Source organism: Barbus barbus (genome assembly GCF_936440315.1).
Source record: "Barbus barbus genome assembly, chromosome: 45".
NCBI lineage: Eukaryota > Metazoa > Chordata > Actinopteri > Cypriniformes > Cyprinidae > Barbus > Barbus barbus.
Genome location: NC_136723.1, coordinates 12416681 through 12443069, shown reverse-complemented (window position 1 = coordinate 12443069; position 26389 = coordinate 12416681). Strand labels below are relative to the sequence as shown.

At 36.3% G+C, this 26389-nt stretch overlaps 1 protein-coding gene across 1 annotated transcript; it reads left to right on the top strand.

Annotated features, from left to right (window-relative positions):
* Positions 1-783: 783 nt before the first annotated feature.
* On the top strand, positions 784-25381 carry LOC306864326 (metabotropic glutamate receptor 5-like; the record flags this gene model as incomplete). The annotated part of the gene is made up of 8 exons (XM_079408283.1): positions 784-1468; positions 6645-6894; positions 13990-14225; positions 15793-16039; positions 16248-16416; positions 17306-17432; positions 21211-22150; positions 24490-25381. 8 exons carry the CDS (start codon positions 784-786, stop codon positions 25370-25372), a joined length of 3537 nt encoding a protein of 1178 aa, XP_079264409.1. The 3' UTR covers positions 25373-25381.
* Positions 25382-26389: the final 1008 nt, after the last annotated feature.

Sequence of the window (26389 nt, the reverse complement as noted above, 5' to 3'; positions counted from 1 at the left end):
TTTCTATCAGTCTATTGCAACAAAAAGTACTATAAATTGTGGTTAGACAACAAAAACAGTCCCCAAATCCCTCTCCCATGTTTTCTTGACATGACACATTGTACGATTTCCCAAAGTGATCTGTAAAAGTATGAGATATAACCCTCAGACCCTGTAAACTGATGAAAACACCACAATATGTTTTATGATATAATGGCTCACATATAAGTAACTAAGATTCCTTCTTGGGAATTCTGTATTTATTTCACTAAACTGCGTAACTCATTTTAATGAAATATATCATTCATTTACAGTAATGAAAAGAGGTTAGGTTAAAGAGGCAATATAAATATTCACTGGCTGCAAATCTGCATAAGAATATTATCCTCTGGGTCTCTGTGTTGTGGAAAATCTCTGAGGTTTTGATTCTGAACGAATACATGAATCAGAATCAATACATATTTAAAGATTTACATGCTCTTTGTTTCTAACAAGTCATTGTTAATGATGCATCTCATTACTGAGATCTACCAGAACCTCTTCATGTGCATTTCAACTTTGTTTTCCTCCTGATCTCAAGATATTTAGAGGAAGGCAGAAAAATCCTCAGACTTTAGAATAAGATGTTGCCCTGGCGACAGCTCATCCTTATCACGACTCTCACAAATATGCACCTCTGTGATTCAGTGGGAGGTTGATGATCTCCAGGGATATTGTTCTGAAGATTTCTGCTTCTTGTGACTCTTTCAGATGCCCTGAGGGACCTACCAGTATTCGACACTCTGATCTGAGAGGGCCGAGGAAATGGGGATTTTACATTTGCTGGTGTTTGTGCTGCTCGGAGACAGATTGGGTCCTACACGGCCAGACAATTTAGCGAAGGCCCAAGCCAGCGAGCGACGTGTCTTGGCACACATTCCCGGCGACATCATCATCGGGGCTCTTTTCTCCGTCCATCATCAGCCACCGGCCGACAAGGTTCACGAGCGCAAGTGCGGCGCTGTACGCGAGCAGTATGGTATCCAGCGGGTGGAGGCCATGATGCACACCCTGGACCGCATCAACGCAGACCCGCACATCCTACCCAACATCACGCTTGGCTGCGAGATCAGAGACTCCTGTTGGCATTCAGCCGTGGCTCTGGAGCAGAGCATCGAGTTCATCCGTGACACTCTAGTCTCAGCCGAGGAGGAAGAGGGCATGTCTAAGTGTACAACCGAAGGTGGAGGGACTCCCATGACAGGGAAGAAGCCCATTGTGGGGCTGATTGGACCTGGATCCAGTTCTGTGGCCATTCAGGTTCAGAATCTCCTTCAGCTCTTCAACATTCCCCAGATTGCATATTCGGCAACCAGTATGGATCTCAGCGATAAGTCTTTGTACAAGTACTTTATGAGGGTGGTACCTTCTGACGCCCAGCAGGCCAGAGCGATGGTGGACATCGTCAAAAAATACAACTGGACCTACGTATCTGCCATTCACACTGAAGGTAAGTGATCTGTTTCCTCGGGGAAGCATTTTTCTTCACGGTTACTATGAGATTTTCCACAACGCTTCTTAAAAGAGCTAAATCTTCCCTGCAACTCTTTTATTTTTCTTTTGAGCCTATTCATTTTTTAGTTCTGGAGGTTTAATTTTTTCCTCGCATTAGTATTTCACAGAAGTCTTCCAGTGAAAAAGGCAGATCTCCAAGAGCATGTAAAACTATTATTTAAAGTGTTAAATATTCCACGTTCTCAAAGTGAGAGATTTTCCAGAGGGATTTTATTAGGTGATAATGTATCACACTGTCTATTGCGGTTCACCGTTATCTTGGCCTAAACAGCGAAATCTCTTTATTATTCATAGAGGGAAATGTCACACCTTTTAAGGAGTCCTCATAAAGAGTTTATGTCTCTGATGCAGCATGCGCCACTTGTAGTCAAGATCCAGGCATCTGCTAATCATTTTATGTACTTGTTTATTACACTTGTGACAAAAGATTTAACACTATTTAAACTGCATTAAGTCAAACTTTATCTCTTGAATGTACATAGCAATGATATTTAATAGCACTGAGATTTATTAGTGTTTGAATTAGTTTTTTTCTCTCTCTCTCTCTTTTGCTTTTAATGGGAGTTAAGTTTTAGCAATTGCAGTTTCTTATATAATATACTGTATATCTGATCATTTTTAATTTTCTTAACTTCAAGTTCATCTTAAGCTAAAATTCAAGTAACAAAACTAACGAATATTAAATAGTAACCTGGGTGCATACTTTACTGTATATTACTAACTCAGGCAGTATATATTATAAATAGTTATATACAGTATATATATATATATATATATATATATATATATATATATATATATATATATATATATATATATATATATATATATATATATATATATATATATGCTTTTGTGGTCCAGGGTTACACAAAAGCAGTCATAAGTCGCTGGGGTATATTTGTAGCAATAGCCAACAAAACACTGTATGGGTTCAAATGATACATTTTTTTCTTTTATGCCAAAAATAATTAGGATATTAAGTAAAGATCATGTTCCCTGAAGATATTTTATAAATTACCTACTGAAAATATATCAAAACGTAATTTTTGATTAGTAATATGTATTGCTAAGAACTTCATTTGAACAACTTTAAAGGCGATTTTCTCAATATTTATTATTTATATATTTTTTTTTTTTTTTTTTTTGTACTCTCAGATTCCAGATTTTCAAATAGTTGTATCTCAGCCAGATATTGTCCTATCCTAACAAACCATACATCAACGGAAAGCTTATTTATTCAGCTTATTATAATTCTTCAGATGACTGGTTTTGTGGTCAAGATCACATATATTTTATTTCATCTACTGTTTATTTTTATTTCAAGGAATGAAAAATGTTGTTCATGGTTTTAGTTTTACTTAAATATTAAATATTATCCCTGTTTCATTGTTGACTGAATATTACAAACTGAAGCGGTTTGGGTAGAAGACTGATGACCTCACAGACAGGTGTTAATTGCCAGCATGTAGTTAAATATGGAGCCCACCCCAGTTTTCACCCACATACAGAACAAGGAGCCGTGAAATACTCCATAATGTTGATTCATTTGCTGGCATCTGTAGCTCCATTTGTATTATATCATACTTTGTCATTTGTAATTTGTGGGCTCTATTGATAAAATAGAACAAATGTTTGTAGTCACATTTGATTTGACTTGTGTTTAACCAGCTTGTCAATCAACATGCATAACACCAATGGAGAATAGGTGTTTTTGCCCTAGTTTAACATGAAAGAACCATTGAAATTACTGAAGAAGTATGTAAGCTGAAAGCTGTGTGTATAGTTGTGAGGTTTACTGTCTTTTATAAAAACTTATTTTATTAAAGGTATTGAAATGCAAAAGTTTCCTTTCAAACTAAGGCCATTCAGACACTCTGTCAAGCAGCATCATTCCTTTCTGCAGATTTGTCTATGTATTGTTTCATCATGTTCAAAGGTGTCTTTGATGTTTGAAAACACCCCATGATGCTTTGCATACGGCGTACACAGAGTGAATGGTTAATAGACATGCTCATGTATTGTGTTGCTGCTGCGCTTTTGTTATGGCCTTTTTGGCCTCATTGCAGACCATAGAACAAACAGAAATCATTAGCTGAAAGGCGATCATGAAGATCATTTACATCTTTAGCTCTGTTTTCAGTGTATGTGGGCGTTTAATGTATTTTCCTGTGCAAGTGAACACACTGTTTAAAGACTTGTCTCTGCTGCAGCGTCTGTCTCTCTGTAGGAGGGAAAGAAAAGTTGAGGTCATCAGAATATCTCCGTTATTATGTGCATATATTATATTATGAGGTCATTTTACCCACATTTATTATTGCTTCTTGTGACTAACCTTTTGAATTACAGGACCATTTGTTTACTGCCCTTTATTGATGAAATGCCAGTAAAATATTATGTAACTCAATTTTTTTTTTTTATTATTATATATCCATTTTTATCTGAGACAGAAGGTTCTAGTGAAGTTTGAGTGCAGCGAGGGATTTAATTCACCGAACTGGCACAGAGGAATGGAGGGAAAGATTTGAAGAAGATCTTCCCTGAGGAGAGAGATTAGAGATGAAGTCATGCGCATTTGGAAGTACACTTCTCAAATCTAAGACTTCACAGAGATGAAGAATGAGATGTGTTTGATAGTCAAGTCAAGTTATGCATAGGTTATGCTCTTAGATTTTATTAATTATCCTTTGATTATTTACGCAATGGAAATACAAAACAAGGATGCTAAATATAGAAAATAATGCTCAGTAAAGGCAATTCTCATTCTTTTTTTTCTTCAAATGTTAGTATCATCATACTGATTTCTGTTATTCTAGCAAACAGTTCAGGATGTTCTAAAGTAAGACAAAGCACAAAACATCTCAGAATCCTCCAAATTCATTGCTAATATTTGATGCTTGTATTTTTGTTTTTCCATCAAAATTGAAAAACGGAGGGGGATGTCATTAATTTGCATCTGTTAGTTAAAGAATAACAAAATAATATTTAAAGTTAGTAAAAGGGTTACAAAACAATATTTAAAAGCAGTTAAAGTGTTACAATAATATTTAATATTTATGTTTCACTTTTTATCATTTATCATTTAGACAATAGTTTGTGGTTGGCTAAGATTTCTTATGCTCACTAATGCTGTGTTTGATTAAAAATAGAGTAAAAACAGTGATATTATGAAATTTCATTATAATTTTAAGTAACTGTTTTCAATATCATTTAAGATATATTATATTATTGTAATAATACGATATATTATTGTAATATATTTTTTGATTGCAAAGCTGGATTTTCAGCATCATTACTTCACTCTTCAGTGTCACATGATCCTTCAGAAATCATTCTAATATGCTGATTTGCTTCTCAAGAAACATTTCTTATTATTATGAACAAAAACAGCTGTTACTTAATTGTATTAGAAACCATGATTCATTGATGAACAAAAAGTGCAAAAACATTTAAAATAGAATTTTTGTAACATTGTAACACTTTCTATAAATGTAATATTTGCAGCATAATTGCTGAATATAAGTGTTAATTTCTTTTTAAAAACCTTACTGACCCAAAACTTTTGAATGGTTATTATAAAAAATACTGAGACATATGATGAGTACATGATAGTACTGCATACAAGAAATTATCAATTTCTTCTGCAAAAGCCAGCCATATTTTCATGGTAGAGTTCCTGAACAGTAATGGACATTTCTCACCTTGCAGATACTTCTTACTCTCTGGAGTGCTAAAAGCAACCAGGGGTTAAGTGTTTTCCTCTGGGACATGACGGTGAAGGGGGTCTCAGTGACCTTGCGGTTCAGATATCACCTCAGCCAGATTTGAACCTGCAACCTTTAGGTTACGAGTTCAGAATGTTAACCACTACGCTCACTCCTAATATTTTTTAGCAAAGCTCCATCACTGGAATGATCTTGTGAATATTGTTTTAATCCCTGTAATCTCTATTATCAGAACTCATAATCTCGGGTGTAATTAGGATGCTTGTGCATTGCTTTGGAAAAATCTGTGAAAGTCGATTTACTGTATTTGAGTGAAATGAAGGTGCATGTTTGAAATCTTTATCTTTATCAAGACATCTTTGCAATTGTATCAAATTCGCACCTCATAAAATGTGTGAAGACTGGGAACATTCCTCACACAAAAGTAGGTGACCTGATTTTTATGTAAATTGGGGGAGTTTACCCCTGACGCTTTATGAAAGAGGGGCACCATGGCCTGTTTTTCATTAGTTTTTCAAAGCATGAAAAAGTTCAATCTATTTTTATTTCTTACTGAATATATTCAGGAAACAAAGCACAGAACAAGGACACTTTTATATAACATAAATGATATTTTCAGAGACTTTGCCGTAAATATGAAGTTTCAATTTCAATTACTTTCAGTTCAGCAGTGCAAGGTCTTTTAATGAGAAATCAAAATTTCCATAATTTCCATGATTCCTCGAAATTAGGGTTCAATCTATTGTACCAAACGTTTCACTACTCCCCCAACTGGCCCACCCAGGTCATGGTAACAGATTAGAAAAACTTTATTAATCCCTGTAAAGGGAAACTCAAATAATTAGAAAGTTGGGTAGATTTTATTTGTAAACACAAGAAGAACTAATGATGAGAGTAAAATGTGGGAGAGTTAGCTAAAATGTGTGTTGTTTCTGACTGTGTGTAGCACCTACAGCTCTTCATATTCTCCTGAAGATTTTAACAAGGCCATTTCAGCACGAGTTTAACAGGTTGAGCATCACATTTCACTGTGGATTGTTTTGTGAACCAATTAAAAGGATGTTTGTGATGGCCATTTCTGTCATTAAAGCTGTACAATTCCAAGCTAATTTATATTAAAAACAATAAATTATTTGACAGAACTATGTTATTAAATAAACGTTTAATTAAAATTATAATAAAATAATATTTAATATAAATATATTTTATAGACAATATATTTAAAAAAAATAATAATATTATATTATATTATATAATACAATACAATACTATATAATGATTTTATCCTTTAAATATCCACAAACTGAAACTGATATGATGGGGTGATGGCCCAAAGTTTTTGAACATGTTTCAAGCTTAAAAATCATTCAATCTCTCAATCTTCAGGGAACTACGGTGAGAGTGGAATGGAAGCCTTCAAAGACATGGCAGCAAAGGAGGGCATCTGTATTGCCCATTCTGACAAGATCTACAGCAACGCTGGAGAACAGGGTTTCGACCGTCTTCTCGATAAGCTCAGGAGCCACCTGCCCAAAGCTCGTGTGGTGGCGTGTTTCTGCGAGGGCATGACTGTACGTGGCATCCTAATGGCCATGAGACGCCGCCGCCTAGTTGGAGAGTTTCTGTTGGTTGGCAGGTGAGTTACCCAAAATATGAACTCTATGCACATGGATTTATATTTTTTGCAGACATTTCTTATCAAAGCAACGGCAAGAAAACACTTCTAAAATTGTGCCTGTGAGCTGTGGCAAGCACTCTTGGCAGGTTCGGAAAACAAATCTTGTTTTTTTTTTTTTTTCTCAAAATTTAGGTGGTGTTTTAGAAAAGCTTACTGTACATCTATAACACTTACTGCAGCAGAAAAAGCATACTTGGAAAATATTTTAGAGGAGACGTAGGGAAGTTGCCACATGTTTTACTCCTGTGACTGTTTCTCAAGAGTACAATTTGTTTGGAGTATATTTGTTTTTAAATTTTAAATTCTGCTTAGACACACACTAGTCATGACTATCCAATTAAAAAAAAATAAAAGTTGTTAACAACTGTTTATTGAATTTTATTTTGTGGAACAGTAGTACAAAACAAAAAGCAGCTGTACAAATTTAGAACTCCAATGAAAATGTTTCACTGTAATTGCTCAGGAATAAGTTTCCTTGGGGCATGTTGTCATATTATATGGTGTATATTATACTATTTTTACACTACCATTCAAAAATCTGGGGTCAGTGCAGCCTCTTATTACAATTTAAAGTCATTTTAATTCAAGTTTCAAATTCAAATCAAATTCAAAATCTTATAGTTACTGAGATATACCTCATGTGATGACTTCCCAGTGTGACAACTAGCCCCAGTCACCCCATCTTCTGCATCATCTTTACTGCATTGTGTTCTTATAGTGCTTTTTCCACAGAGATTGTGAGTCAGATAGGGTCGCGCCATAAGCCAATTCTTTCAAAGTTACCGTTTGAATTTCCACCTACACCTGTTGATCATCATCTGCAACTCTTTACTTGTGTGTGTGTGTGTGTGTGTGTGTGAGAGAGAGAGAGAAAGAGAGAGAGAGAGAGAGAGAGAGAGAGACAAAATCAAGATGGATCAAAACAGGGAAGCAAGGCTCATCTTTCTGTCTGTTATCACCACAAATGTTGCCATCACCATCATCATCACCATCACAGTCATCCACTGCTGAAGCAAGGTATGTGATTTATGTTTATTTCAGTGATAGGCACTTGAGTCATGTTATGATAATGTCTTGAGTAAGCCTGTTGATTCTGTAATGAGGACTTGAGAGGTTCAGTCACACCGAAGTAATTCTGTAATGCTGGATCTGATTTCACAAGTACAGATGGTCTCATAAACACTCTTACACAAGTCAACTTTACCTAATAGGTTCTCTTCTCATCGAAGACAGACAGAGACACTTCAGTTATTTGTGAAAGATTACTAATTCAATATTCAATGACTGACAAAAAAATGATTGTGACTGATCCTGTGAGAAGAATATTTTGAGTTTGACTAGGCATCGACATCTTGAAAAATGTGCACGTGCTATTCATAGTGTCAAATGAAGTAAGAAATGATTCCTCCCATTTTTAATCTCCTGGAGTGCGACAGCTAAATTACCTATTTTTAGCTTCATCCCCAATTCAGTTCTGGCTGTTCCATTAATAAATTGCTTATGGATATTACAGACTGAAATAATGTATTATGTCTTTGAGATATTAAACTAAGAATAATGCCTCCAATTTCTGCTTCTGTTCAGGGGCTTTTTGGTTGGATAATTAGACGTTCACTCATTGGTGGACGTGTTTTATAAACTTTTAGAGGTGAAGTGTGTCGTTTTTTGCTTTTTTGAGGTTACAATAAATTGACTTCACCTTCTGCTAAATGGAAATAAGAGGAAAAAATACAATTACTAATATATCTGTTGCAACCTAAAAATAGCAACATGTAAATTAAATGGTTTTATTCAACAAAATACTTTGAAACATATGCCAAATAAATAGCATTTGGTTGGCATTGTAACGAAGGTTGTCTTGTCCCAAAATATAACAAAGGTTAAAAAAAAGCAGGAACTGAAGCAGGAACTGAACCCGGGTCACCCGCATGATGACACAGAGTCCTAACTGCAAGACCACGTCTTATTGACAATGAGGGATGCACTCAGACTTTTCTGGAAAATATCTGTAATGCCACAGCATAAATCTGATATTATTTTCTGTCCTTAATATAGCAGTTTCCCACATAAATGTGCATGTGTCATTTCTCTGTGGGTTAATTGTTAACAGATTAAAACTGTGATTCGTGTAGATTCCAAAACGTGAAACACACACAGACAATTTATTTATTTTATTATAATTTTTTTTGCTTATGGCATATAAAGCATGATGAGCATCATTATTTATTTTGTTTGTTTGTCTGTTTATTTATAATATTCAATGACAAATCACCAATAATGTTTCAAAATGTTTGTGAGAAAACTTTTTTTTTAAAGCATAAAACATTTTTGTGAGATTTTGAATTTTGATGTAATCTGTTCATATATCCAACAATAATTTATGAAGTGCACTCTTTAAAAGATTTTTGGGGTATTTTTACAATGCCCAACAAACTCCATTATTTTGAGATCAGCTCTTTTTTAATAACTTTAGAATCAGATGACATCAAAATATGCATCTGGAAAATCGTTGTTTTGGTGAAGTTAACAAGCCGGTTGATTTGTTCTGTGGTAGGAGCCTATATTTTGCTTATGTAGTTTCTGAATATTTAAAGAGAATCTATTTCAGAAAATGGTGTCATGGTCTTTGTTCTGGGCCTCTGGGCATTCCACACAGCCTGGATGTGCTGAGAGAAGATGCCATGTTTATGGGGGTGCCAGTGTGTGTGTGTGTATGCGTGGGTGAGATGTGTTTGCGTGTGCATGAGTGGATGACCGAGTTTGTGTGTGTGTGTGTGTGTGTGTGTGTGTGTGTGTTTGATGAGGTGTCAGACACCAGCTCCAGGGAAGGTGGCAAATGTTGAGTTTTTTTTCTTTGATTCAGTTAGAATGTGGCCACTGTGTCTCTGTTCCAGTTTCTTGATCTCTATGTGGCTACAAAAGCGATGCTACAAAAGTGAAAAGTTTCTCAAGACAATAACAAAAAAAACTCCATGTGCTTTCTTTAGTATATTGGATTTCTTATTTGGTGCATGCATTTTTGCTTTATTTAGCATTAATTAATTGATTCAATTGATTTGAAAATTTGTTAAAATTACCAATATATTATTACCAAAATATTTAAAATACAGCGTAATCTTCTAATAAAAAATAGATTTTGTTTGTAATGCCAAAATATATTACAAAATGTATTTCAAGGGGCATGAAAATAAATTTCCAAAATTAAAATATTAATATTAATTTACCAGTATTAAACATTTTTGGTAAATGCAGTTTTTTTTTTACTTGGACAATATAAATAAAACAATATTAAAAATATATTTGACAAATTTCCAACAAATATAGGAGTAAATATGCGTAACTAAAGCATATGGAAATAATATTTATGTAAAAAAGGCAATTGTTATATGATTGTAAAAATATCAGAATCAGAATGAGCTTTATTGGTCAGGTATGTTACACATACAAGGAATTTGTTATAGTGACAGAAGCTCTACAGTGCAACAGAAAGACAGCGACAGGACAGGACACAGATAATAAAAGAATAATATACAAATAGGCCATGTACAAAATAGAAAAAACACAATATATAATATAGGCAATTATGTGTGTACAGTTCTGAAATGTGCAAATTTGAAATGAAAAAATAAGTATGTGTGGTGAATAAATAATGTATAATAGTGTTGTGTGTTCCACGTTTAGTGTCAAGTGTTCATGAGATGGATTGCTTGAGGGAAGAAACTGTTTCTGTGTCTGGTCGTTCTGGTGCTCAGAGCTCTGTAGCGTCGACCAGACGGTAACAGTTCAAAGAGGGAGTGTGCTGGATGTGAGGGGTCCAGAGTGATTTTGCCAGCCCTTTTGCTCACTCTGGATACGTACAGTTCTTGGAGAGTGGGGAGGGTTGTACCAATGATTCGCTCAGCAGTCCGGACTACCCTCCGTAGTCTTCTGAGGTCAGATTTGGTAGCTGAGCTGAACCAGACAGTTATTGAAGTGCAGAGGATGGATTCAATGATGGCAGAGTAGAACTGTTTCAGCAGCTCCTGTGGCAGGCTGAACTTCCTCAGCTGGTGAAGGAAGTACAACCCCTGCTGGGCCTTTTTCACAATGGACTCAATGTGATTGTCCCACTTCAGGTCCTGAGAAATTGTGGTGCCCAGGAATCTGAAGTCCCCGGTCTGTCCAGATGCTTCAGGATGAAGTGCAGTCCCATGTTGACTGCATCATCCACGGACCTGTTTGCTCTGTAGGCAAACTGCAGGGGGCCCAGTAAGGGTCCAGTGAAGCCCTTCAGATAAGCCAAAACCAGTCTTTCAAATGATTTCATGGCCACAGACGTTAGTGCCACAGTTTTGTAGTCATTAAGTCCAGTAATTTTGGGTTTCTTTGGTACAGGGATGATGGTGGAGCATTTGAAGCATGAGGGGACTTCGCACAGCTCGAGTGATCTGTTGAAGATCTGTGTGAAGATGGGGGCCAGCTGGTCAGCACAGGTTTTTAGGCAGGCTGGTGAGACACCGTCTGGGCCTGGTGCTTTCCTTCTTTTGTTCTTTCTGAAGACCTGGCGCACGTCATCTTAACTGATCTGAATTGCAGGTGTGGGGGAGAGGGGGGTTGCTGGGGGTGTTAATGGTTGTGTGGAGAGGTGTTCAGGGTGGGTGTGGGGTGTTTTTTTTTTTCAAACAACAGTAGAATATTTCATACCTTTCCACACTGAAGCAGAATCACTGGAAGAGAATTTGTTCCTTAGCTTGCCAGAATAACATTTCGTCGACTAAAACTAGACTAAAACTATAAAAGACTCAAATTACTAAAATGTGACTAAGACTATTAAGCATTTTCGTCTCAAGACAAAGACTAAGACTAAAACAAAAATGCCTGCCAAAATTAACACTGCTTGGTAGGAATGCACATTTCCTCACAGAAACTGATATAAGATGTTACAGTCTCTGTGAGCTCGTCCAGATCGTTTTCAGCAGCTTCGAAAACAGTCCAATCAGTGAGAGAGAAACAGGCTTATATCTACAATACATTTAAAAAATATATATGGTATTTTTTATTGGCATATGGGACTGTAGTATGAGTTGATCCTTACAAAAACAATTGTTACCAAAGGTTGTTTGTCAACATCCCCACTCAGCAGCCTATTGACAGCCATGGAAACAGTGATGCCCAGGCTCCACCGTTTCACAACTGAATGACTTTCAATTATTTACTAATGAGCAGTTTGCAGACTGTGCCCAGCCATCTGCCATAGTGAGTGTGAGGACACTATTGTATTCTGTTGTATTATCTGTCAAAATGTTCATCAGTGAAGTGTGCACAAGAGCTGATCTATTGCTGATGAGGGCTGATCTGACTCCCCCTGCCGCTGGGGATGGATAAAAAGGTAACCTAATTTAATCATCAGTTTCACTTTGCAGCTTCTTTGCAGCATTTGTTGGTGTAAATCTGATATTATTTTCTGTCCTTAATACAGCAGCTTCCCACATAAACGTGTGTGTGTTATTCCTTTGTGGGCTATTGTTAACAGATTAAAACTGTGATCTGTGTAGATTCCAAAACGTTAAACACCCACAGACATATTTTTTTTCTTTTTTATGAAACATTATAAAGCAAATAAACATTATATAATTATTATTACTTTTTTTTTTTTTTATTCTTTTTTCATTTTTCATGCTATAAAACCTGACCACATCTGGTTGAATTAAAAAAGGTAACACTTTGTAATAAGGTACCGTTATTTTACATTAGTTACTGCATTAACTAACAATAACTAAGTATGAGCACCACAGTTGTTACGGTATTTAACATTAGTTAATAAATTTACAACTGTTCTTTTTTAGTTCATGTTAGCTCAGGTAAATTAAATAATATTGTACAGCTTTTGAATTTAATAATGTGTTAGTGAATGTTTAAATTAATATTAACTTTAATTAATAAATGCTTTTATTGTTAGTTCACATATTTAATGTAGTTAACTAATGTCAACAAATGGAACCTTATTGTAAAGTGTAAACAAACAAAAAAATTCAAAACTGACAATTAATTAATTATTAAAAAAAGTTCTCAACATTTTCCAGACTTCTGATGATATTTTTCATGTTTGCATTATTGTGTTATTATTGTGTTTGCATTGGGCTGGATTTATGGTTTTTATTCAATCTGAGGAACTTTCATTGAAATTTGAATTATTCCATAAACATCTTTGTATGCCGACACAAACAAATCACTGAATCAGTATTTTTGAACTTATTCGTTTAAACAAACAGTTCAAAAGATGACTGAAAATCTCTACACATTTTGGATTGAGGTTTAACTACTTGTTGGTAAATATCAACATTTCAAATGCATATGACAAATATTCGGCCAACCCTGATTTTGCAGTATGTTTTAATGTGCTCTAAAATGTTGTCAGACATCTTTGTAAAGGTAGCGGCGCCTTTGCTTTGGTATTTTTGTTGTCTTTTTTTAAGTTTTCCTGCAGCGGCAGTGGGCAGAGGGAGGCTGACCTGCTGGGGTCAGTGTGTGGGTTTACTGAGCTGTTCAGCTCTTTTCCATGAGATGATTCAAGCTGCTACTAACATGCTCCTCTCTGCTTCACTCCCATTGCTTTTGCCTCCAAGGACAAGTTATGAAAGCCTCTCCTTACCTACCATGAGAACAAAAATGATACCGCCCACACACCGCTGAGTTGTATAACATTTAGCGCAATGACTTTAGGAAGTGTTCGAGAACATATAGATGGAGTAGACGCTGAAAAGTGTAGTTTATTTTTCTTGTGTTTGTATGAAAGGAGAAGGTATGACTCGTCTGTTGTCATCCAAAGATCCCTTTGATGCTTAATGGCGAAGATTTGGAGCACATATATCTCATGGAGAGGTTTATTATGAGTCTGTCACTATGAAATACTGGCCAGCTGTGTCCTCAAGACCTAATTCATAGAGTAACCTGGTCATAACTACTGGGCTTTGCCTGCTATGTGGGTCAGTTTGGACCGGGAGGCTCCCTGACTGTCTCTCAAGGGAGTTTGTTCTATATAAAAGCCATTCATTACTCACTTGTCTCTTGCAGCGATGGTTGGGCGGACCGCTATGATGTCACTGACGGCTTCCAGAGGGAGGCAGCAGGGGGAATCACTATTAAGCTGCAGTCTGCTTACGTCACGTGGTTTGATGATTACTACCTGAACCTGCAGCCGGACACAAACTTCCGGAACCCCTGGTTCCCTGAGTTCTGGCAGCACCGCTTCCAGTGCCGGCTGAAGGGACATCCTCAAGAGAGCATCAAATACAACAAGACCTGCACCAGTGAGTGGAATATGTTCTCACATGAACAAGTTTGGGACAGTTTATCTGGATTCTGTCATCAATTAATCCATCCTCTCTCTATATCTGTTTGTCTGTGTGTCTATCTCTCCATCCATCCGTCCATCCACCTATCAGCTCATCTATCATTCAACTGTTCTTCATTTATTCAATCATCTATCTTTCCACTATATTATTTACTCATTCATCCATCCAACTATCCATCAATCCAAAATTTCATCACTTAATCTATTCATTCATCTATACATCATCCATCAATCTGTGGATCTGTTCATCTTTACATCCATTTTTCCTTCTAATACTTTTTCTATTTTTCATCCATCCATCCATCCATCAATCTTTCATTACCTTATTTCATCTATTCATTCATATATAAATCATCCATATATTAATGTCCATATATTCATCCATCTATACATCCATTTGTCCTTCCACTGTTTCATCCATCCATCCATCCAAATATCTATACATCAATCTCTCATTCCATCAATTCATCTATTCATCATCCATCCATCAGTCTGTCGATCTGTTCGTCTTTACATCCATTTGTCCTTCCAATACTTTGTGTGTTTTTCATCCATCCATCCATCAATCTTTCATTCCATCGTTTCATCTATTCATTCATGTACAGTATACATCATCCATCCATTAATCTGTCAATATATTCATCCATCTATACATCCATTTCTCTACACTATCTATCTATCTATCTATCTATCTATCTATCTATCTATCTATCTATCTATCTATCTATCTATCTATCTATCTATCTATCTATCTATCTATCTATCTATCTATCTATCTATCCATCCATCCATTCATCCATACATCCAAATCTTTCATTCCATCAGTTCATCTATTCATTCATCTATTCATCATCCATCCATCCAGTCACCCATCCGTCCCTCCATCCATCCATCTGTCCTTCCACTATTTCATCTATTCGCCCTTCCATCCATCCATCCATTCTTCCAATGCTTTGTCTGTTTTTCATCCATCCATCAATCCAACAATCTTTCAATCCATCATTTCAGTCATGTATAGATCATCCATCCAATAATGTGTCAATATATTCTTTCATCTATTCATCCGTCTTTCCACAATCTATCCATCCATACATCCAAATCTTTCATTCAATCAATTCATCTATTCATTCATCTATTCATCATCCATCCATCATCCATCTTTCATTCCACAATTTCATTTATTCATTCAAATATAGATCATCAATCTGTCAATATATTCATCCATTATACTTCCATTTGTCCTTCCACTGCTTCATCTACTCATGCATACATCTATCAGTCTTTAATTTTCATCAATTCATCTGTCAATTCAAGTATTCATAATTTATTCATCTAGCCATCCATTTGTCCTTCCATCCTTTTACTCATCTATCTAATAATGAATCTATCAATCAACAAAAATATAATGTGGACCAAGACTTTAGTGTGGTGGATGAAAGCACTGAATAGATATTACAAAAAGTGTCTTTACAACTCAATATATTGTTTGTTCTGTTGTTTGTTTTCACTACACCATCTCATAGAGAAAGAGTCGCTCCGACACCAATACGCTCAGGACACGAAGATGGGCTTTGTAATCAATGCCATCTACTCTATGGCTTACGGCCTGCATGCCATGCAGAAGTCTCTGTGTCCCGGCTACGCAGGCCTGTGTGAAGCCATGCGGCCGATTGATGGAGGTAAACTCTTAGAGTTCCTCATGAGGACAAACTTCTCTGGCGTCTCGGGAGAAGTAGTGCTATTTGATGAGAATGGAGACTCCCCAGGGAGGTAGGAATCATTCGTATTCTACTCCAAACACAAGTCAGAATGTGCTTCTAAACTCCTTTCAAAGAGAATGAAAACAATCTCTTGTTGATGTCATTGTGATTTTCAAAAATACCTTCCTTCAGACTGAATGGCTTTATAAGCAAAACATGAATGATGCTGAGTTAACCGTTTCACATCCATAACAGTGCTTTTATGTGTGTTTTTCCAGGTATGAAATCATGAACTTTAAACAGATGAGTGAGGAGGACTATAGCTACATCCACGTGGGCAGCTGGGACAACAGTGGGCTAAAGATGGATGACGAGGAGATCTGGGCCAACAGCAGTGCCATCATAAGATCGGTGTGCAGCGATCCCTGTGAAAAAGCTCAGATAAAGGTGAAAAAGGCAGTAAAGGAGAAAATCTGTGTTATGTCAGTGTATATGTGTTTTTATATTAAATTAGTTTTATTTAAGTGTATATGTGCATATTTATTATACACTACCATTCAAACGTTTGGAGCTGGTAAGATTTGTTAATGTTTTTACGTATTTTATGCTCACTGAGGCTGCAATTATTTGATCAAAAATACAGAAGAAACTAATATTGTGAAATATTTTTAAAAAATTCAAAAAACTATTGTGTATTTATTATATTTTAAAATGTAATTTATTCCTTGATGCAAAGCTGAATTTTCAGCATCATTACTCCAGTCTTCAGTGTCACGTGATCCTTCAGAAATCATTCTTATATGCTTTTCTAATATGCATATCTAATATGCAATGTTGAAAACAGTTCGGCTGCTTAATATTTTTGTGGAAACAATAACACTTTTTCAGGATTCTTTAATGAATAGAAGGTTCAAAAGAACAGCATTTATTTCAATAATGTAAATCTTTAGTAACTTTGCTATCACTTACTATCACTATCAATTTAATGCATCCTTCCTGAATAATAGTATTACTTTCTTTAATTTTTTTTTTTAAATATCCCATTGAATTATACTGACATAGGAGCCTAAGCCACATATTTAGAGAGCAGAATATCATATAAACTTGGAGGTAGAACTTTAAGCACCTTAGCAACCACATGGCAACCTTTAAAAACACCTTATTAACCACACAGCAATGCACTAAAAACCACTTAGAACACTGTAGCAACCACAGAGCAGTGCACTGCAACCACCCACAACACTTTGGCAATGTGGTGGCGGCTTTGAGAGCAAGTATTTTCTTCACAGAAATCTATAACTTGCATAACTTGACCTCTCTGTTCTGACCACCTCAGGTTATCCGTAAAGGTGAGGTGAGCTGTTGCTGGACCTGCACTCCGTGTAAAGAAAACGAGTTTGTGTTTGATGAATACACCTGTCGTATGTGCGAGCTTGGATCCTGGCCTACAGATGACCTCACAGGTGAATCTACATCCACCTTCAGAGCAAAATGTAGTTCTTCTTGTAGTTCATCCAGAAGTCAAAGCCATCGTTTACCCATGATTGTAAACTTCTCAGACCAGCCACATGAGCTTATCATCTCGTACAGCAGTGTGTGATATAAGTATCTGGGTCACAGAATAACATTGGAGATCCATTTATCTCTTAGAGCGTTATTTGAGAATCTGGACCATGGCAACTTAATGCCAAAAACAGAGATTTGGACTTGGCGGGGGTCCCCATCAGAATGTTCCAGAATTGCTGTCAAGCGTAAGCCTTGAAGCAGCAGTCTCTCAGCATGTAGTACATTACTGAGAGCCGAGGCCGCTCTGCTGTTCATGCAAGAGCCTTAATGCCAATTTTCGACATTTAGTAGCAGGTGGTTTTGAGTTTGAGTACCTGCAGTTCTTTTTTAATTTAGTTGTTTTTGGATTTTATACTATTGTTTACAGCATTTATTCACTGTACAAAGACAAAGACACTATAACAGAGAAATTAAAATGTAAAAAAAAAAAAAACATTTAAGCTCAACTCACTCTAAAAACTGTATTTTTCAGGCTGGTTCAGGAAATCTGCATAAATGCTAATGCTCATATTATATAAGAGTAAACAGTAGCACTCCATAATAATCTCCAATATTTTATCATTAGTTAATGCATTAGAGATCATGAAGTAAATATTAGTAATTAATAAACACATTTATTGATCTTGGTTAATGTTAATTTCTACATATGCTAAGATATGCTAAAAAAATTCTGAGTTGTATAAATTAACATTAGTAAATGAATGAATGTGAATTAATAATAAACAATAGTACATTCATAATTTAACATTAATGTGTTAATCTTGGTTTCCAAAAAGGGGGTTTGATGAAAATGTTATAGTTAATTAAATAATACAAATGTAAAATGAATATGAAAATTATTAATTAAAAATAAATAAATAAATAAAAAACACTTTCTATCAAAAAAAGAAAAGAAAATTGTTTACCTGTATGTTATATGACCATTAACCTACATCAGAGAATTGTGAACATGAAAATTTGTTGTTACATTGCTGAAATATTTACTAAAAATATCAGCGGGTACTTCAAGAAAATATTTTGAAATACTCCCAAGAATTTTTTTCAGGGTTCAGCTGACAAAACGTTTGAGAATCCCTGATCAAATAAATGTTGTAAAAATGGTTGGTCATTGTGAGAGTATGATTATGTTGATTCAAACTAATGTTAATGAATTGTACCTTATTGTAAAGTGTTCATGTTTATACTCAAATATGAGCATTAATGCCAGTTTTTTAGCTGGACCAGCCTCAAAAATACTGTTTTTAATGCTTAAGAAGCACAGCTTATGGTGCAGCTGGTATCATATTTTATTCCTGATTGAAACATGTTATTCAAGTGTAATTTCAACAAACATTTACTGAGATTTCAGAACATGACTAAAAATAGCTGCCCAGGGGCATTACAAATATGGCTGCCGAGTTCGCCCACTTGCCCTATAGGCACTTTCACAAAAGCCTTTGATAATCAGAACCGTCACTTTCCAGAGTAGCTCTTGGTGTTGCTAGTTTGTGAATCTGACCTGTAAAAACAAACCAAACCTCCAGTGTCATTTGACCAACCTCATTAAAAGCTATCCAAACCAAGACTCAGTTTTATCCTCATTCACTGTCTGTTGATGCAAATCGCACATGCTAAATATATCAGCGCTTGTTTGTCAGCCTCTAATGCATAATGCATGGCGCTTGGTTGAATGGATGGTTTTGTTTATTTTTGCACATTTTCTTTTTTGTTTTATAAAGTTGTATGTTAATTCAGCCTATAGTTTTACTGTGTTATCTGCATAATGATGGATGTTCTCTGTACAATTTTTAATGTCACACATCAGTGATTCTAAATAATTATAGACATAGGCCATATTCTAACTAGCTAAATTAGTGTTTTGCATTGCACATACATCTTTATGCAGAATAATTACAACCCCTGAAGTGGAAACATTTTATTTGAAGTTCCAGGGGCAACTCAGTAATGCCTTATTTCTAGGGCTGTTGAGTGATTACATTTTTAAATTGAATTAATTAAACGATTAATGTAATTAATTGAAAATTAATCGCACATCAAATTTGATTGAGAATTTCCTCCCCAAAAGATAATTTAAAGTCATTATTGTGTTACATGAGAAAAGCATTGAATAGACATTACACAAAGTAGTTTTAGAAATAAATATTTTACAAAAATAAAAGGTAAAACTTTAATATAGGGACCAATTCTCACTATTAACCAGTTGCATATTAGTATGCCTATTATTAACATATTGGCTGTTCATTAAGTACTTATAAAGCACATATTCTTCATGATCAAATTTTACATCCCTAATCCTACCCAATAGCTAAACTTAACAACTACTTTACTAAATATTAATAAGCAGCAAATTAGGATTTATTGAGGCAAAAGTCAAAGTTAATGGTTTCTTATTAGCGAGAATTGGACCATGAAATATTCAACATTGCATAAATAATGATAATAAATGGTTTTAAATATTGAAATCTGAGATTATTAAAAGAAATTAAATGATACTCCCAATCAGAAAATAAAACCGCCAGTAGGTTTTTTTCTTAATGAGTGAGTGAGTCATTCAGTCATTCATTCAACTGATTTGTTCAAACAGCTGATTCATTCACAAACTAAGCAAGTGACTGTCTTTATGAATGGGTCAATGAATCATTGACTTACTCGATTAGTTTAAAAACGTGGACTCATTCAGTATTGAAACACCACCGTGTGTTGCTGAAGAAATGCAAAACAGTTCTGCTGTGGCTTTGTTTGGAAATACTGCCGTAACTACGTTACATGTAACTGAATTTTGTAATTTAATCACAAAATAATGTTCCACTTCATTTTAAGGTGTCCTTGTTACAGTGTAATTATACATTTAAGTACTGAGTAATATTAATTAACGACATGTGCTTACTTTATGGTTAGGGTTAGGATTGGGTTTAGGGTTACTTGCATGTAATTATGCATAATTAAATGTTAGTAAGTACATGTAACGTGTAACAAGGACAAATATAATTGTAATCTGTTACAGTTACTGACAAAAATGTGTAATTAAATTACAGTTACCTGCAAAGGGGGTTCCAACTGAATATTTTCACACACATATATGATTGATTTCTTTCCCAAATTACATTGACTGCTTTAAAATATGACACCAAAGTTTCAGTAATAAATATAAAGATAACGATATTAGCGTCCACGCCAGCGAACGACATCGTCTGTTTATTCTCAGCGCATGCGCGTCTGCTGTTTTAAATTCTCGAGCTCATTATAACAAGATTGATTCTGATTGGGTCATCAGCTGCAAAAATCGTTCTGAAAGTGATTCCAACGTTATCGTTTCTCTGTGCCTTTATCGTTATAGTGGTGTGGACTCTTCTATTTTTTGAGATATTGAGAACGATTTTTAGAACTATATCTTTATCGTTATCTTTATAGTCATCGTCCTTGGTGTGAACGGGCCTTTAACAGTTAAAAACATTTGTGAGAAATTTAGAAAACTAATTAAAATTTAATTAGTTACATTACTTTAATAAAATAATTGAAATAGTTACACTACTTATTACATTTTAAATAGGGTAACTTGTAATCTGTAACCTATTACACTTCCAAAGTAGGCCTACTTTTAATGCATTTTTTTCCAGTTAACATGTTAAATCAGCCCTACTAATTACATTAACGTCTCAAATTCATGTTCCTCAGGCTGTGAGCCAATCCCGGTGCAGTACCTTCTGTGGGGAGATCCTGAGCCAATCGCCGCCGTGGCCTTCGCCTGCCTCGGCCTGCTCGCCACCATCTTCGTTACTTTAGTCTTCATCAGGTTCCATGATACACCGGTGGTGAAGTCCTCCAGCAGGGAGCTGTGCTTCATCATCCTGGCTGGCATCTGTTTGGGCTACCTGTGTACGTTCTGCCTCATCGCCAAACCGCACGTGGCCTACTGTTACTTGCAGAGATTGGGAATTGGGCTCTCGCCGGCCATGAGCTACTCAGCCCTGGTCACCAAGACCAACCGCATCGCTCGCATCCTTGCCGGCAGCAAGAAGAAGATCTGCACCAAGAAGCCTCGTTTCATGAGCGCCTGCGCCCAGCTGGTCATTGCCTTCATCCTGATCCTGATTCAGCTGGGCATCATTGTGGCGCTCTTCATCATGGAACCTCCACAAGTGATCTACGACTATCCGTCCATAAGCGAGGTGCACCTCATCTGCAACACCACCACGCTCGGAGTGGTGGCGCCGTTGGGCTACAACGGACTGCTTATTCTCAGCTGCACCTTCTACGCCTTTAAGACCCGCAACGTCCCTGCCAATTTCAACGAGGCCAAATACATTGCGTTCACCATGTACACCACCTGCATTATCTGGCTGGCTTTCGTGCCAATTTATTTCGGGTCAAACTACAAGATAATCACCATGTGTTTCTCCGTTAGCCTCAGCGCTACCACTGCGCTGTGCTGCATGTTTGTGCCCAAAGTCTACATCATGTTGGCCAAACCTGAGAGGAACGTACGCAGCGCTTTCACCACGTCGACGGTTGTGAGGATGCACGTGGGTGATGGGAAAGCTGCCTCGGCCGCTAGCCGGTCTAGCAGCTTGGCTAACCTGTTCAGACGACGAGGCTCTGGCAGAGACACTGTCAGGTCAGTATGAGGCTAGTGTTATTTTAGTTTTATTTATATTGATATTTTAGTGTTTTTTTATATACTATTAAACTTTAATATATATTTTTAATATTTTAAATTTTAATTATAATTTTTAGTTAGTTTGTTACGTGCATTTGTCAATTTTATTTGTTTTTCTTTTTTTAATATTACTATTAAGAGGTAATACATTTTTAGTTTAGTTAGTTTTTTCATCTAATATATATTTTTAATATTTATTTATTAATATTTTAATATGTATAATATTTGTATATAAACTCATATAAACCTATGAGAGGTTACAATAAATCCTTGGTCATAATTTCAGAACTGATATTATTTTATTCAGCTCTCTAAGGTTGGGAATTGACAAACATTTTTTCTTACTTTTTCTTTATTCTTCTTTAAAACTCTTTGGTTTAATTGGATTCACACTGAATGAACTGAAGGATAATGAGGCATGACGTGTCAATTCTTTTTCATGTCAGTTTTGAAAATCCTTATTTTTACTTCTTTATAAGAAGATGATGTGCAGTCACTGCTCTCAGATGCAAGGGAAGCCGATTCTGAAAAATAAATATATAAATAAATAAAGCTCACATTAAAGCTGTTTATCTCTCAGTAATGCCTGCCAAAGGTTTGCTTTTGAGGATGAAAATGAGTTTAGACTGAAAATGCATGAACTCCCCAACTGAGCATATTTTAGAGCACATAAAAAACCCTGTCAATATTCCCCTCGAAAGAGAAAAAAAAAAGCCCCAACCAATTACCCTGTATGCCTGTGAATCATTCCTGGAGCAACTCTGGAGTTACACACATTTGGGTCGATGAGCCCCCAGGTGCATTAGGAGAAGTAAAGTTAGAGATTTCCTGTCTGACGTACAGGATTGGATGAGGGTGGTAATTGCGCTTGGAATGGATGGATTGGAATGGCTAGAAGCAGGATCTATTCTCTCTTGCCTTTAAGCTGTAGTGTTACACATTAGCAAGGGTGTAGCAGCAATGTGAGGATGGTCTCTCTTCACCGTTTTAAAAAAGGTGATTCTGTGGCCTGAATAAATCCATACTAAAGTCCATAAATGTAGTCTAAATTTCTGTGTTTTAAAGGCAGATAGTTATTCAACTGATATATGTTAGCATGTCCTTTAGCATAATTTCCATGACAATCAAGTAACTTATCACCACACAGAGGCACAACACCGTCTATTCATTCTTGTTACATAAAACACTGTGTTGTAATGTGGGTATCTAAATGGTGTTTTGCAGTCTTTGCAATTTGCTCTAATTTTATTCCACATTATCTCCTTATAGCTTTTAGTGATTATTATTTGTAGCCATATCAGCTCAATTTTTTTCATAGACATGTCGGTAAAGTCCCATATTATGAATAAAAAAAATTCCTCCCAATCAACTCCACCTGTAATCAATTACGGAGAAAGAGAGAAAGGGGAAGAGAGCGAAAGCGAGAGAGAAAGAGAACACTAAGGGGGGGGGAGAGAAAGGGGAAACCTATGCACGCACACACACACGAGCAAATGATATACCGTTTTCCCCATGCAACACAAATCCATTCGTAACAATATATATACATATATTTTTGTATTTTATATATATATATATATATATATATATATATATATATATATATTATTTGTAATGTTATCTCACATTATCACAGTTTATTCACTATAGTTTAGAAAATGGCGATAAAATATCATCTTCATAATGTCAGATAACTTTGATAGAAAGGTATGTAATGAAATAGGTTGAATAGCTGTCAGCTGTTAAATTTAAGTACACAATTAGATAATACCAATTTAGGTCAACCAATTACCAAGCAATGCTTAATTTTGTTCAGTCTGTGGTGTAAAAAGGTCGCATTAGCAATTAAAGAAAAAACACTTAAGCAAAACATGGTCAGGTCAAAGAGACTGAATAATTTTTGGTCCTAAATTTTTATCAGTTTTACTGGTAGTCCACTTTATGAAGAATTGTTGGGTATAATATGTCACAGTTTACTTTATTTTGCTATACTCACTTACATAAATAAAACAATAGTGTACTGCACCCACGAGTAAAAAATATCAAAAATTATATCTGGTGTCTGAATAATTTTTGGTTTGACTGCGTGTGTATATATATATATATATATATATATATATATATATATATATATATATATTTAAAATGCTAATAAAAATCTATATTTTGTATAATTTTTTTATATACACATTTTTAACCTTTATCAATATTTTTCAAACTGAGAAAAATATACATTTATAACATGTATTTATGTTCAATTAATCAATCAAATGCACAATGCTGTTTTCTTTCAACAGTTCCAATGGCAAAACAGTGACCTGGGCACAGAATGAGAGAAGTTACAGGCCAAACCTGTGGAAGCGGATCTCAATCCACATTAAGAAAAAAGAAGAGGCCAACCAGACGGCCATTATTAAGCCCTTCTCAAAGGGCTGTGATCGGCCTCCAGACCCCGGGGTGAAGCTGGCATACGACGGGTCTCAGAAAAACCAGCGCTATCCTGTAACCTACTGCCCCCGGACCCCTTCGCCTCTGCCGACCGTGTGCCAGCGGCCTTCGATGCAGCGGCGGGAAATGGAAGAGCGTGACGAAGAGCGCGCAACAGTGGTGGCTATACCCTCATACCTGACGGAGCGCCTGCAGCACGGCGCCCCGTCCCAGACATGCATCATGGATCAGATCAGCTGTGTGGTCAGTCGATTCACGGCTAACATCAGTGAGCTCAACAGCATGATGCTGCCCGGTTCACCGCCGGGAACAGGTGTGAATGCCTCCACCGCCCCGGTCCCCAGACCCTGCTCCCCTACTTTTTGTCTCCACCAGCAAGAAAGGCCGCATCCAACCACCGTCACCACCTATGCAGACGTGGTGGCCGCAGCGAACACCAATTCTCGCTCCGCGGTCGGCATCGCCGGGGGCATCATCGCCGGTGGGAGTAGCCGGGCTTCACCCGCCAGTCTTTTTGACAGCACCTACGACTCTTCGTGTGCGGTCAGGACCACTGATTTTGAGGACCTGGGCGCCTTGACACCACCTTCGCCATTTAGAGACTCCTCCGTGGACTCGATCAGCGAATCTCCCACATCGCCAGCCTCGGAGCTGCCATTGTGCGAGCCCTGCTCCCCGATATACGACCAGCTGGTGCTTCGGCACTACAGCCAGAGCTCGTCTTCGCTCTGAGAGATTTTTCGGAGCGCCTGAAGGAGATCAAGAGGCAGCTACTGAGATCCTGCATCTGCTTAGATTGCAAAACCCAGCTGTAAATGTCAAGGAGTGTAAACTCTTAATATAGAAGCACTCGCTGAGGACGTTTTATGGTGCTTGGAATCCAGCCCGTCCTCAAAATTCCAATCTGCGCAGGGGAAGGCACTTCACCAAACTGCTTTTCAGATAATTAAGGATGTACTTGATATGCTCTTGTGCACTAGAGCGCTCTGACAAGTTTATGGTCCTTCTTGGCAAGAAGTTTCTGATGTTGGTCAGTTTACACAAAAAGTTTTCATGGCTTTACAGCTCCTTAATAACATTCCAACGACATCAATCTACACAGGTGGGAAAACTGACAAAACTCCTGATCCAGGCGATGTCATTTTTATCTCTCTTGTTGCTTGTCAGCAAGATACCTGAACGTCTTGCACGGATCTTCACATACAACAGAAACGCAAACGGTTGAATGTAGGACCAAATTAAGCCTTGTTTGTTTAAATATTGTTCATTTTTGTTATTCCCCTAGTTTAGAGGTTGCATGTTCTGCCACTTCATATAACTTCATATAAAATCATATTTATTATTATATTTTTCATAATAAATCAAATAGAACGGGTTGTAAGGGCAGGTTTATTTAGATATTGAACAAATCTAACACTTTAATTTAGATTATATGTCTTAGATGACTGGATTTATTTATATGAACATGTCCCAGTATTACTTGAAGTATTTAATAATAAATCTTTAACTTTAATTTAAAAGATGGGATTTGAGAAAATGATACAAACTAATGGGAGATTCAATCAAACTCAACTATTTACACTACCACTGAAAGCTTTGGGGTGAGCAAGATTTTTTGAAAGAAATTAGTACTTTTATTCACCAAGGATACATTAAATTGACTAAAAGTAACAAAATAATATTGAAAATAATCACTGTTTTCACAAACATATTAAACAGCACAACTGTTTTCAACATTGAAAATGATAA